Source organism: Drosophila bipectinata, chromosome 3L (assembly GCF_030179905.1).
Source record: "Drosophila bipectinata strain 14024-0381.07 chromosome 3L, DbipHiC1v2, whole genome shotgun sequence".
In the NCBI taxonomy this organism is placed as follows: domain Eukaryota; kingdom Metazoa; phylum Arthropoda; class Insecta; order Diptera; family Drosophilidae; genus Drosophila; species Drosophila bipectinata.
The window spans coordinates 7755075-7768780 of NC_091738.1; the positions used below are offsets into that span (position 1 = coordinate 7755075).

General features: G+C 40.1%; 2 protein-coding genes across 4 annotated transcripts; both read left to right on the plus strand.

Annotated features, from left to right (window-relative positions):
• The first annotated feature begins 1743 nt into the window (after positions 1-1743).
• eg (eagle) lies at positions 1744-8370 on the plus strand. Of its 3 annotated transcripts, XM_017253936.3 has the most exons (3): positions 1744-2265; positions 6357-6434; positions 7205-8370. In XM_017253936.3, the coding sequence occupies exons 2-3, from the start codon at positions 6357-6359 to the stop codon at positions 8255-8257; spliced, it is 1131 nt and encodes a 376-aa protein (XP_017109425.2). In that variant the 5' UTR covers positions 1744-2265; the 3' UTR covers positions 8258-8370. The 3 variants fall into 3 exon arrangements, with proteins under 3 accessions (XP_017109425.2, XP_070136122.1, XP_043069064.1); XM_070280021.1 differs by lacking the exons at positions 1744-2265; positions 6357-6434 and adding an exon at positions 6953-7133; XM_043213129.2 differs by lacking the exons at positions 1744-2265; positions 6357-6434 and adding an exon at positions 6953-7123.
• Positions 8371-12373: 4003 nt separating this feature from the next.
• CycH (cyclin H) lies at positions 12374-13686 on the plus strand. Its single transcript, XM_017253945.3, has 5 exons — positions 12374-12751; positions 12818-13019; positions 13077-13305; positions 13359-13470; positions 13533-13686. The coding sequence occupies exons 1-5, from the start codon at positions 12438-12440 to the stop codon at positions 13648-13650; spliced, it is 975 nt and encodes a 324-aa protein (XP_017109434.1). The 5' UTR covers positions 12374-12437; the 3' UTR covers positions 13651-13686.
• Positions 13687-13706: the final 20 nt, after the last annotated feature.

The following is a 13706-nucleotide window of genomic DNA, read 5'->3' on the forward strand; positions in this document are numbered from 1 at the left end:
TATAATTTGAGACAGATTGCGCTCTAATAAATATGAGCAGACATCAAAGCTAATGCTTCAACTCATCACCGGGAGATGAGCACGCGAGCAGGCCAGATAGCTAGATAACCAGATAGCCACAAAGCTGTTGCCAAGGCCCAAACTTAATTAAAAATTGCCAGAGAGAAGAGATGGGAGATTTGCCTGCGAGCAGAAGAAATGTTAATATGATGACAAAAATTGCAAACGCCAGGAGCTCCGAGCCGAGCCGGTGGCAGATTATGACGACAACGATGCTGACAGGCCGGGACCAGGCAGCAGAAGAAACTATACTGCCACTGCCACTGCCACTGAAACCAACCAGATTCGGAGTCGGACTATCCGTTCCAGTTCATGGCTAAATGCTGCTCGTGCTGTGATAAATTACACGTCATTTTGGAGTGTTGCGCTTCCTTGTTACTCCGTCAAGTGGTGTTGACACGGCCCCGGCCAGTGCAGGGTATTAGACGATCTTTGCAATGCTAGCTAGTCTTTCCTCCCTCCAGTGGTGTTATTAAAATGAAATCATCATCATCACGAAGTGACAGAAACCGCGAGAGTGGCCGGGCAGAAATGGAGAAAGACTGGAGGCCCACTTGAGGTTGTGGCATTTGAGCACGAAGTCAGACATCTGATCATGCTTATGACAAGAGAATTCAATTAGATATATGGAAGCGCGTAGATTGTTCTACAGGAATCCACTTTAAACTAGGAAGTATTATCCATGATAGGTTGTTCTACAGTTTGAAAAGTAAAATAAAATCATTTTTACTGAATAAACTCTGTAAGATAGTCACTACTAAGCTGCACACTGTATTTCCATTAAAAAAGAAACGAAAAATTCCATTTTATACCATAAAAAATACCAAATACCAAAAAGAAAACAAAAGACTTAAGCAACAAACTTGATTTCACCATTTTGCTGTAAAAGCTGAACAAGCAACAAATTTCGAATGATGTCTCGAGGATTTCTCTCAATGTTTATTTACACTGATCGCCGGGCATTAAGTGCCCACCTCCTTGCCACATTAGTCGTCCAATGCGCGTCCAAATGGATGCACATGCACAATGAAAACAAACCAAATCCAACACTCTCGCGCACTCGATCCACTCAATACACTCAAATAGTAACAGTATCGTGTGTAAAGTCAAACGGGGGTAATACCAAAAACAAAAAATAAATAAAAAGAGCAACAAATAACAAACAACAACCAACAGCCAACCGCATCGAGACAATATTCAATGAAAACGAACGAAACGTTTTCAGATCGTGCCGCTGGAAACAGCCAACCAGAGTTCAGCTGGAAGACGCACACCTGGCCAGGTGTGAGCAGAGAGGCCATAGCAGAGAGAGCCAGTCCAAGATTACAACAACAACCCAACAAAGACGATCCAAGCGAACATGTTTGAAGTGAAGTTGGTAACAGAGAGCACTGAGAAAAAATAGGGTGTGGTTTTATCTGCAGGGCTTATAAATTTTATTATTTTGTGGTTAATTGTTCTTCTAATACACAGAATATTTAATATAAAGAGTTCTCTTAGCAACGCCCCAATTATAACTCCTTTTTAATATTTTATATTATATTTTATGCCTTACTCCGAACCAAGTTAACAGAGCCAGCCTTAACAACCGGCATAGCAGCAGCAGCTGTTCGCAAAGCAGGAATTCCTGTTGCTGCCACGGCGGCTGATTAACAGTTAAGTTTCGCCTTGCCGCTCTAGACGCGTGCGCTTTGTTGTTTCGGCTGCCGCGGATGCTGCTGCTGTTGCTGCCGTGGATGTTGCTGCTGCTGCTGCTGATGTTGCTGCTGGGATGAGATGATCTTTGAGGCCACGGCCAGGCCTCGAACAGTCCGAGTCGGTTTGGCGCTCAGAACGTCGATGGCGATTTAGTCTCGGATGGACGCTACGCCGCCAAGCATCGTCAGGCTTCGCTGCTCTCCCGCGAATCGGAATCGAAATCAGTATCTTGTTATTATAACTGATCGCGAACTTCTTCGGCATCGGATCGGCGATGAAATGAGCGCGAAGAGATAGCTGCAAGAGCCGTCGGCTAAATCGAATTAAATTGTGGAATGTGATTTCTATACATGATATGATCAATTGATAGTCAAGCATAAATCCTTAAGTGTGTGAAGTTACGAAAAAATTAACAAAACAAATACAAACAAACCAACAAATAAAACAGTGCTTTTTTAAGAAAACAATAATTTATGTAGTTTGGAAAATAATAACTTAATACGAAAGGTAAGTTTATTTCTTTCTAATAAAAAAGGAAAACACTACCCATTCTATCATTTAAAATTGTCAACAAATTAATCAATGTTTGAAAAATGTAAAAAAAACCTTAAAGCAGAAAAGAATATATTAATAAAACATTTAATTGACAGCGTTTTGCATAATTAGCATAAATAACTTTAACAAAGCAGCCGATCAGAAGACAGATAATATTGTTAGCTAAATCTCTATTTAAATAAAATATATCCCTAAAAATATAAATTAAATAAAAGCATTAATCAAATGAAACTCAAGACCAAAAAATACAGATAATTTGAATAATTGCAATGTTTGCAATAGGAATTATCGTATTTACTTTCTAATCATGGGCAAGCTCAAGTCCCAAGGGCTCGTACTTGCCGCCAAGGATGGATGGCCAAGGATAGCCAGAAAAAGTGGACACTGGCGAAAACAAAGGAAGCTCATTGACATGCTCATTAATAATGTTATTGCCTTTTGTGCGATAAGTGTCAAGAAATTACTACAATAGGGGCAGAGAATGGACAAAGTTGGGAGATATTCAAACATTTAATTGTCCAACTGCTGTCGGCAATCAAGCAGAAAAGGGCCAAAGGCAGCAGCCCTTCTGGCCTGCAGACTAGATCGTGGATCCTCCATCGGCATCCTCCGCGGATCGAGGAAGAAGACAATTCAAACTAGAGCGTGTGACTGCTGAGTGGATTTGCATATTGCGAATGTCCGTCTCCAGTGGCTCGGCAGGGCTAATAATAAAGCATATTACCGGCAATTGTCTGCCGCGATCGGTGGCGAACAAGAAGAGATTCCACTCTGTGTGTGTGTGTGTGTCAATGCTCCAGGGTTAGATGGACCCTCGAGCTTTGTGGATGCTGGGTTCTTGATTCTTGTTCTATTTTGTAGCGGCTTCAAAATATTTGAGACAATCGTGGTTTGCTTGTTTGAACACCTTTTCTCCCTCTGTTGCCTTTTATCTGATTTGGCATTGTCCATCATTTTGTTTGCTTTAAAGGACACATTTTTTTCATACCCATGCTTGCATGCATATATGTAGATTTTTTTGGGCCCTTCTTTATTATTCTTATTGAGGAAAATCCTTCCACTTTTTCCAATTTTTTTCGTCTGTCAACAGCAACTTGATGAGCTTGTTGAGAATGTAGCTACATTCATCTGATCTGGTTCTTATTGTCTAAGCCGCTGGCTGCTCTGAATACTAGTCCCCCCCATCAAGTTCATCTCAGGGTAAAAAAAATTTTGTAGATTTCCAGAGATTAGATCTGAACAATCATCCACTTGGCTTACGACCAATGAATAGTTTTTGTAGCAGATTAGGTTTCTAATTAATTGTTTGTACCGGCTCGATGTGTAACATTAATCTTGGCTTAATCGATAAGCCTGTCAGGCCAGAGATCGCTTCTATTCCCCGATCTGTCCAGTTCGATATACTTATAAGTTTGAACAATGGGAAGTCTAGTATGAAATTTGAAAGGCTTTTGACTTGGCCAAATACTCCTTCCTTCTGTTGGGTACATTGTTTTCCCACAATCAAATCTGGTCATCGAACTAAATAAATACAACGATCACATTCACCTTTCGCAGTGGGGCTTGCCCGGAGGACTTTTAATTAGCTCGTGGTATGTCCTGCTTCATGACTTTAATTTAGTCGAAGGAGGGGACTGGATATTGAAGACACTCCAGGTATTAGACAAGTTTGCGTCCGGCTAACTGGAATGACGGCCTTGGTCGGTGTCGTGATATCGCCAAAAGGATAGAAATCTTCAACTTTATCGCTCAAGCGTGCCGTTCGATTGCATTTCTTTCGGGTTTCTTAAAAAGGATCGTAATGATTTGGGAAATTTTTTCATTTATAATGGAAGATAAGCAGAGACAGGTTTTATTTATTTTGGTTTATGTACATATTTAAATAGTAAATCTGATTGCAAATCGCATTTTATAGTTTATTATTAAATATTTTATTTGTCTAAAATATCATTATAAATGTGACTTTCCATATTCTATATAAAATCGATTGACTGTCGTTACTATAGACCCCGACCTTCTTGGATTTCTGCATTGCTGCCAAGAGCATTGTTTATAAATCCATTGCCCTAAGACTCCCCCATTCAGTGGCTTCCTTCACAGTCAAGATTATCGCCATAACGTTCGTTTCTGGGTCTTGGAGGTTCTTCTCGGAGGAGGTTGACGTTTCTTTTTTTCGGTTCCAACCAGTGGCTGGCTGGCAGCGATTGAAGATCTCCTTTGGCTGGAGCTCGGCTTGATGGTTTTCCCGCTTTCTGGAAAAGCGCACCGCTGTGCCGAAAATTGTCACGGTTTCGCGGTCGCCTGGCTCACTCGCTGTGAAGGTGCAAATTTAATGTTTGCCAATTTAGCAACGCTCTGCTGTCACCTTTGGTGTCCATTAGCGAGCGTTTATATGCAAAGTGCCGAGCATTGGCAGGCCGGCAGAACCCCGGCAGCCTGCAGAGGGAAGCTGGGGACCCGGGATGGCTGCTAACCATTATCACAGGAGCAGCATCACGTTGTGGCACCACCACCTGCTGGGCACATTTTGCGGAGCAGCTCCCTGCCCCTGTCAGCCCTGGTCGCGCCAAATATTTTCCAGATACAAACACCTTGGCTAGCACTTAACATAAATGGGAGGGAGTCCCAGTTCTCAGGAAGATTCTAGTCTGTATAAAATGCTTGAATATGAGAACAAAGGAACTCTGCCAGTAGTTGATTGATTAATTACATTTTTTAGTAAAATATTTAACCTGCAAGCATGTGGCTGACCTTAATATTTACATCTTAATATAAAGTACAAATGCTATCAGAATAGTGTAAACAGTTTCTAAGCCCATGGCCAAAATGGTGGTATAATTAATTACAAAAATCTTATTAAAATTCCAAATCAACTATGCAGAATCTATACTTAGTTAGCCAAAAAATGTAACCAATTTGTATATTTTAAATTACGTCTTCATGTTTGGTGTTGACCACATAAAAATAGCAGTTTATTGAACAAGTATAACCAACAATTGCACCCAACCGCCATTTGACCTTACACGATTCGCTATAAAATCACATAATTTATACCCCGTTTCAGCTTTTTGAATACCTTTTTCCCATACGCCCCATATTCCCCGAAATGTGACTACAAAAAATCGCCACGCCATTTATTAGCACACACATTTTGTGTGTCAAAGAATTTATATTGTATATCCATGACGAAATTGATCCCTCCCTCGGATTCTTCATGCTCATTAAATAGTTGACGCAGAATTTTCGCAAAAGTAGATATTTTATATGCGTTTCGCTGTAGCTTTTTTTCGCCTGACCTTAGGCTTTATGGGCAGGCAAAACAAGTCACTATAGTAGGTACATTGCATTAGATGTGCGAATGCTAGGTTCTCTGGGAAAAGGAGTGACAGAGACAACAGCGGCCACAAGGCTGGGCAACGGAGACGGGAAGGCTGAGCCGAGGTGCAGGGTCTGAAACTTTGATGGTGCAAGCCCAAACCGGTCGTTGCATACCTCAATTTCTATCCACGACCTGTAGCAAAATAAAAAAACAAAATTCCGCTAAAAAAAAAAAAAAGAATAAAAATAAAGAGAAACGCAGTGGGTCATCGGTTATGCATGTTTTTGTTGTTGCCGTTGCAGCAGCTCTTCTTCTTTTTCTTCAACTTTTTGGCGTGGCTTTCGTGGCCATGGCCCCTTCTTCCACAGCTTCTTCCACAGCCTGCCACAGCTGAGTCGAGAGTCAATGTGTTGGACCGCTATAAAAAAAAAAAAAGATTTAAGAAAAAAATAAGAAAAATAATCTGTGAAAAAAGGCATCATCAATAACAAGGACAATCGTGAAGAAGTTGCCAAAGTTGGACTTTTTCAATTAGGCTGTCAGCAACACGTTTTAAGCCCAGCCAAGAGTTATGTACAAGTACAATGGGTTTATCAGATAGCTATTCCAAATATTAGCGAGGATTTCATTTTTTTTACAAAAAAATTGAGAGACTATAGACTATAATCGACAGAGATTCTTTCAACTTGTGACCTTATATATAATTTTTTTTAATCCTTTACAGATGAACCAGCTGTGCAAAGTGTGTGGCGAGCCGGCGGCGGGTTTTCATTTCGGGGCATTCACATGCGAGGGCTGTAAGGTGAGTTTCAATATTATGGGAATCTATCAACCCAAATCGAATTTTTATAGTGCTTAATCCCCAGAGTTGTGAGAAACCTGAAAGATTCCATTTCGCACATTACCAAGATAGACAAAAAAATGTGCAAAAAATGATCTCGATTTTGGCTTTTACTTTTAGCGCGAAGCAAAATCGGAAATGTTATTACTATAATTAAAATTCAATTCGGTAGATTAATCGATTTTTAATTGACTTTAAGTAGATACGTGTGCGCAGCCGACACAATAAAGGCTCACCTTCAAATAGCATGGGAAAATGTCTGAGAAATTTAGAGCATTTCAAAGGGAGAGGGGCGTAGCTGCCCCTCTTGGTATATAGAGCTAGGTAAGCCCCAAGGCGAGCACAATTGTAAACTGCAGTCAATCAAATAAAAATTACATGCATATTAGATGAGTCAGCGCAATCGAAAACAAAAGTTCCAGACACCCATCAAACTCCACTCAAAGTTGAACTTCAAAATCGTCTCAACCATGAGTTGGCATGGCTCCAAAACAATGAAAATCAGCTGTGATACAGTGGAGCTATACTTTTTCCCATTCTTCTCGTTTGACGTCTGCTCCACAATAAGCTTTACTAGTAGTTGGTCAAATTATCCACGCACATTTTGTAATTGAGGCAAGTTCGAGAGGTGGGAAGTGTGCCGCCGACAGGTGCGAATAGGTAGAATAGTTTGAGTGGCGATGTGTATTTTTAATTAATAACTAACTTTATTTCCGACCTATCCTTTCCAGTCCTTCTTTGGTCGCACTTACAACAACATTGCGGCAATCGCAGGCTGCAAGCACAACGGTGACTGTGTGATCAACAAAAAGAACCGCACGGCCTGCAAGGCGTGCCGCTTGCGGAAGTGCCTCCTTGTGGGGATGTCTAAGAGCGGATCCCGCTACGGTCGTCGCTCCAACTGGTTCAAAATCCATTGCCTGCTGCAGGAGCAGCAGACTACGACGGGAACTGGAGGAGGGAACGGACCAGGCGGTGGGCCCGGCGGAGTAAGCAGCGCAAGTCTGGAGCAACTGGCGCGTCTGCAGCAGGCGAGCAATCAGGCGAGGCAAACCTACCAGGACAAAACAAATCCCTGCATCAAGTCAGCCACGGCCACTTCTCCGCGGGTGGATGGGTCTGCCGGCGGGGTGGGAGTAGGCGGGGCATCTTCGCCGTCTTTTCTGCAGGCGGCGAAGTTTCATCACCACCATCAACGCCAGTTGAAACTGGAATCCCGCCTCAGTAATACACCAAGCGATTCGGGGGCCTCGTCGGCAGGTGATCCCAACGAGGACGGAGCCACGAGCGTGCTGAGTGGTCACACCAACACAACCACCGCCACACCCACCGCCGCTGCCACAAATCTCCCCCGCCTAGATCTGAGAAATACCACCTTTCCGGCAAGCTCGGAACCGGATGGAGACCTGCAACGCCAGCGCCACCAGGAGCTACTTGAGATATTTCGCAGCCACTCAGAACCACTGTACAGCTCCTTTGCCCCTTTCAGCCACCTGCCACCCGTACTCCTGGCCGCCGGCGTTCCTCCGCTGCCCATTTTCAAGGATCAGTTCAAGGCGGAGCTCCTGTATCCGGCCACCAGCAGTCCAGAGCTGGACGAACCCATTGATCTATCTCTGAGATCGCGTACAGACACCACCAGTCCTCTGGCCGGCGGTTCCAACAGTCCCAGTCTGAGCGAGCCGGCTGCGGGGAGTCACTGCTTGGGGGAATCCCCGACCTTTGTGCGCAAGACCACGCCCCTGGATCTCACTCTGGTGAGGTCACAAACCCTGACGGGCTAAGGGTCCAAGGATGTCTTATGATTGCCAGAGAATTCGTTCGAGTGCCAAAACAATTTCACGTACTTTAGGATTAGATATGTAAAAATTAGATAATTGGATAAAAAATTTCAGATATTTTGTGAAAAGTGCAACCAAATATATTCTATTGCATCTTTTGCTCAAATTTTTGTTTAACATCCAAATTTGACGTCTTTAAAAAACAGTCTCAGTTACCCAAAAATTAATGGGTAAAAGCAAACATGTAACAATTGAAAAATTTTGGTGCCAGTGAAATCATGTACAAATATCCCTATGAATACGATTTATATTAGCTCAATTTAAGTTAATAAGTTCTGAATAAAAAATAATAAGGCATATAAACAGTACATTATAATATTTAGCCAAATTTACAAATGACTGTCAATTGATATAGCGACAAAATCATTTATATTTATATTGTTTTCTTAATTTATTTGTAAAATCTGTAATTAGACATCTAAGATTTTTAATTTAAAGTGTTGTTTTTGTATTGGCTTTTTGTTTGTTTTATTAATTTTAAATAATTTATTTCCTTAACCATTTAAGAAGAGGATAAAATGTAAAAGATGAAATAAAATAAAAGCAAAAAGAAAGTGAAGGAAAACTAATTGAATTGACCATTTTAAGATATTCATTGTCAATTTATGTAGAGTATTTTGCTCAGCTGTCTCTTTTGGCTTTCCTCCAGGGACTGACTTGAAATGCTCCATTCCATTGACACATGACCAAACTTTTGCCAGTCCATATACAGTGGAAATTTGTTCAATATACAAGTGCATATTGCCAGATATATATGTTTTCTCAATTCGTATTCAACTGTCACGATGTCAGTGTTTACGTGTATATCCATCAAGGGGCGCACAGAAAATCCTGGCCAGTCGATGCGTTATTCATTACATAACAGTGCGGGCTGACATATTTCCAAATGTCAGGCTACCTAGATGTTGACTATATAAATGTAATTATGACAGTCCAAGACAGATGACACAAGTTTATATCAACTCGACGGGAGAGCAAAGACTCGAAAGGCAAAAAAAAGAAAACAAAACAAATGACTTAGGAAACGAACGCGATCTGGAGTTCGGCGGGAAAAGTGTGCGTGTGCGTAAGTATTTATCTTACTTCTTATTGAACTTTTTTTTTTATTTATTTTTATTAATAACAATTTGTTTCTAACTTCTCTTTTTTAACTCGAATTTTTATATAAATATAAGACTTAAGAAACGAACTTTTAACTAATCTAAAATATAATAGTTAGATAATGGATAAAAAATGAATGAAAAGTTTACATTTTAAGCAGAATATTAATTCCATTTTAAGCCTATATCATTGTTGAGAAAGCAAAAGCAAAACTTAAACAATTTTTAAATTGAAATATGATGATGAAAAGTTCATCAAAAGTCTATTTATTCACAAAATTAAAAAATGTTATGACCATTTTCGAAATAGAAAAATATTTATACCTCGGTTAAAATTTGTCAGATCCAGATCCCTTAGGAGAACTAGCTAAGAAAACCTTAAATAATACACATTATATTTAATGGGTGTTAAATTATTATACATATATGTATGGGTGTTAACTGACTCTTATTTATGTTCCCGTATTGGTCATATTCTCACACCTGGAAATGGGTCTTACCGTAAAATCACCAACCATTATAGGCCGCAACCCCATATGCATATTTTTTGTGTTGCCTGCCCATCTTTGTTGATTTATACACCTTAAACACTTCATTCCACTTCCACTTGCCCATCACTCACACCCCAAACCGGGCACATATTATATGTACGTGGACATAACTCTGTTGATTGGCTGCTAAACTCTCGACTGCCAATTCACACGTCTATTCGATGGGTCTCTATGTTTGTCGGTGTGTTTGCATCCAAGTGTGTGCGAGAGTATCTTTCGAAGCGAACACGCCCCCAGAGAGCGGCGAGACAAAGTGAGATACAAAGCTGAATAATCGCACGACACACGCACAATTAGCTGCGCCAACAGTAGCCGCTAAGCAGAAATAATGCCTCGAACTGAAATGAACATGGAACGCGGTACTGGGAGCCTGGTGCCGGGAGCTACATAGGACCTGGGATCTGGCAGCCAGAAGATCGTGAGCATAAAACATCGACTCGCGTGCTCAATATGCCTTTAAAATGCATTTATGCACATCCTCCGATTTGAGGGGGCATCTTGGGGGGCTGGACTACTCGCAGACCCACTTGTAGATGCTTGTTGCAGATACTTTCGCAATGAGTTTTATTGGTGTCGCAGATAGAAATCTTTTGGGGCGATACAAAGGTTTACAGTACGCTCAAATATATTAGGTATGTATTATTTACGCTTTAAATTCCATAAAATCCCCAGACCACCCACCTCAATTCCCAACTTATGTAATACAATACTTTGGACCAATAATAATCATAACATTTTGTGACGATTTACGACGGCTGAACTTGAAGCATTCAATAAAATGATAAAAATAAATAAATCTATGGCACGGAGAAAATGAAATCAGTTTACAATCCGATCCAGACTCGGCGGGCGAGCATTTACAAACAATGAAATTCAATGCAATAATTCAAGATTCAATTGAATTTTAAGTACGCCCAGACCCAGACCATAGCTTCCTTTCTGATCTGTAACTAGAGACTGACGATAAGCTAAGGCCAACTGACTGTCAGTCAGTCAGTTAGGCAGTCAGTCAGTCCGCCGACGGCAATCCATCTCATCCCTGTACCTCCGTCTTTGTGTCATTTCGGCTGTGTGTCGCGCACGCGCATAAACTTTTTAGCTTGGAGATTGAACAATCGAAGGCGTCGTCTCATGGAGTCAGTGAGATTTTTAATATGGAATTGGCCTCAAAACGGCTTTTATTAAGCAGCTAAAGAAGTGTTACACTTTTGAAACAAGCAGAATTTTAAACACACACAGAAACTTTTATTACGTAAATACTTTATTTAATTGTATACGCTTTCTAACAAAAGCAATTGTAAAGAAAAACTTAAGAATTAACCTTTCATTTCTCACTTTTTTGCATATCTAACTTTAAAACACTTCTCCCCTTGAAGATCCGTTTAAGAGCAAGCGGACACAAGACACCAAAACACCCATCACCTTGCCACAGTGAAATCGCTGAAAGATCAGCAACAAAACGGTGCAACAAGAGTTCAGAGTTGTCAATAAAAATTAATTGCAATTTTATTGCCACAGAAGGCAGCTCCTGCATACAAAGTACTCGATACGCATGGCACTTGAATGCTCTGCAACCAGAAAAAGATACTTCGATTTTCAAAGAAGTTTGTACTCGTTTTACAATATTGAACCATATAGTAAGATCTAAAAATATATGAAGCTTAAGAAAATGAAAAATTAAAAAAGCATCTTTGTTATTCAATATTTTTAAAATACATTTTTGTGCGAAGAGTATTTAAATGTCTTTAAAAATGGTTTAAAACACAGCATACATTGTTGGCTTCCCGCTCAATGATTCAAGTGACCTAATTTCGCGAGCCAACACAAAAAGCAAATCAAAATTAATTCAATTTTGAGGCGATGATGCTGCAAGCACTTTAAATGTTAAAAAAATGCTCAACACGTGCGTTCCAAAACGAGATCAGCGGACAACCAGTCGTAAACTGGGCCCATAAAGGAAACTACCTCAAAAGTAGCTGGTAAGAGTTTTTGAATTGTTTTCGGGGAGTACCCCAAAAGTATGCTTCTTAATTTAACTTAATTTAATTTTAATATTCAATAAAACTAAACTAAACTAAGGGAAATAATATATTCAATATTCTATACAAAAATCATACTTTTCTTATAATCCAAAAGCTTTTTAACTATTACTTGCTAACAGCTTAACCATTTATAATTTATATTATCGCATGATAAAAAGTCTAGTTACGTGTAGGGCTATTTTTATACTTATTAAAAAAGATTAAATTCATTTAATAACAAATAATTGTTCATTTAATAACTCTAATTTAATTAAATAATTTAAAAATAATATTTCAGTAACGGCTAAATGTTGAGTAAGACCAAACTTTGTTAAAACCATATATGGTATTTTATTTTTGCCGTCAAAAAAAGTCCCTCATCTGGTAACACTCTACCGGCTCTTATAAACAAATCTATTTATTGCTTGGATTACAACTGATATGCCCCAACATGTATCCTGTTAGCTCACAAAAGAGATCCTGGACTTTTGCCAATGAGGGGCAGTTGATGGCATTCCGCGTGGAGCAAAACCACAAGTACATCGAGGAACATGAGGAGGAGGTACAAGGAGGTGACTTGGAAGAGTACTTCTTGACACCGGCCGAGGAGCGCCTGTTGCTAAAGCAATATGAAATATACCTTTTCGATTTCTGCCGTCGGTTTGAGCCGCAAATGCCGAAGTGCGTGGTGGGCACAGCATTTCACTATTTCAAGCGGTTCTACCTTAACAACACACCGATGGACTATCATCCCAAGGAGATTCTGTAAACACTACCTTTTCAAATATTATTTCTTTTATATTTTAACATGTTTTCTATTTCCCCTTAAAGAGCCACCTGCGTGTTTGTGGCCTGCAAAGTGGAAGAGTTTAACGTGTCCATTAATCAGTTTGTTAACAACATCAAGGGCGATCGCAACAAAGCCACAGACATTGTCCTGTCCAATGAATTGCTACTAATAGGACAACTCAACTACTACCTCACTATACACAATCCGTTCAGACCCATCGAAGGGTTCCTTATAGACATTAAGGTTTGTTTACAACTCTTTCTTGTAATATCTGCTTTATTTTACATATTCTCCTTGTAGACTCGAAGCAATATGCCAAATCCGGATCGCCTACGTCCGCATATCGAAACCTTCATAGATTCCACTTTCTACACAGACGCCTGCCTGCTGCACACGCCTTCCCAGATAGGATTAGCAGCGGTTCTGCATGCTGCCAGCCGAGAACAGGAGAATCTCGATAGCTACGTCACTGATCTTCTATTTGTAGATGCTCGGGATAAGCTACCCGGTCTAATTGATGCCGTGAGAAGTAAGTTAGAGTTAAAAAAAATGAAGAATTTGTAGTAATCCATTTTATTATAGAGATTCGTATATTAGTGAAGCAATACCAACAGCCTGATCGAGATCAAGTCAAAGCTATTGAAAGAAAATTAGATAAGTGCCGCAATCAGGCCAACAACCCGGATAGTGAACTGTAAGTTAAGAGAATAAATTGTCTCTTAATGTTTTATTGTTTAATTTTTTATCAAATATTAGCTATAAGGAGCGTCTACGTCGTTTGTACACCGATGAGGATGATATGCCCGCCGAAGATGCTTCATTCCACATTGCCGATGTGAGTTCCGATACATCCGCCATGAATATAAGTCAGTAGACTATCAAAAGTTACGAGAATTTTATAAGTTGAATATTGGATTAAAATAAAATATT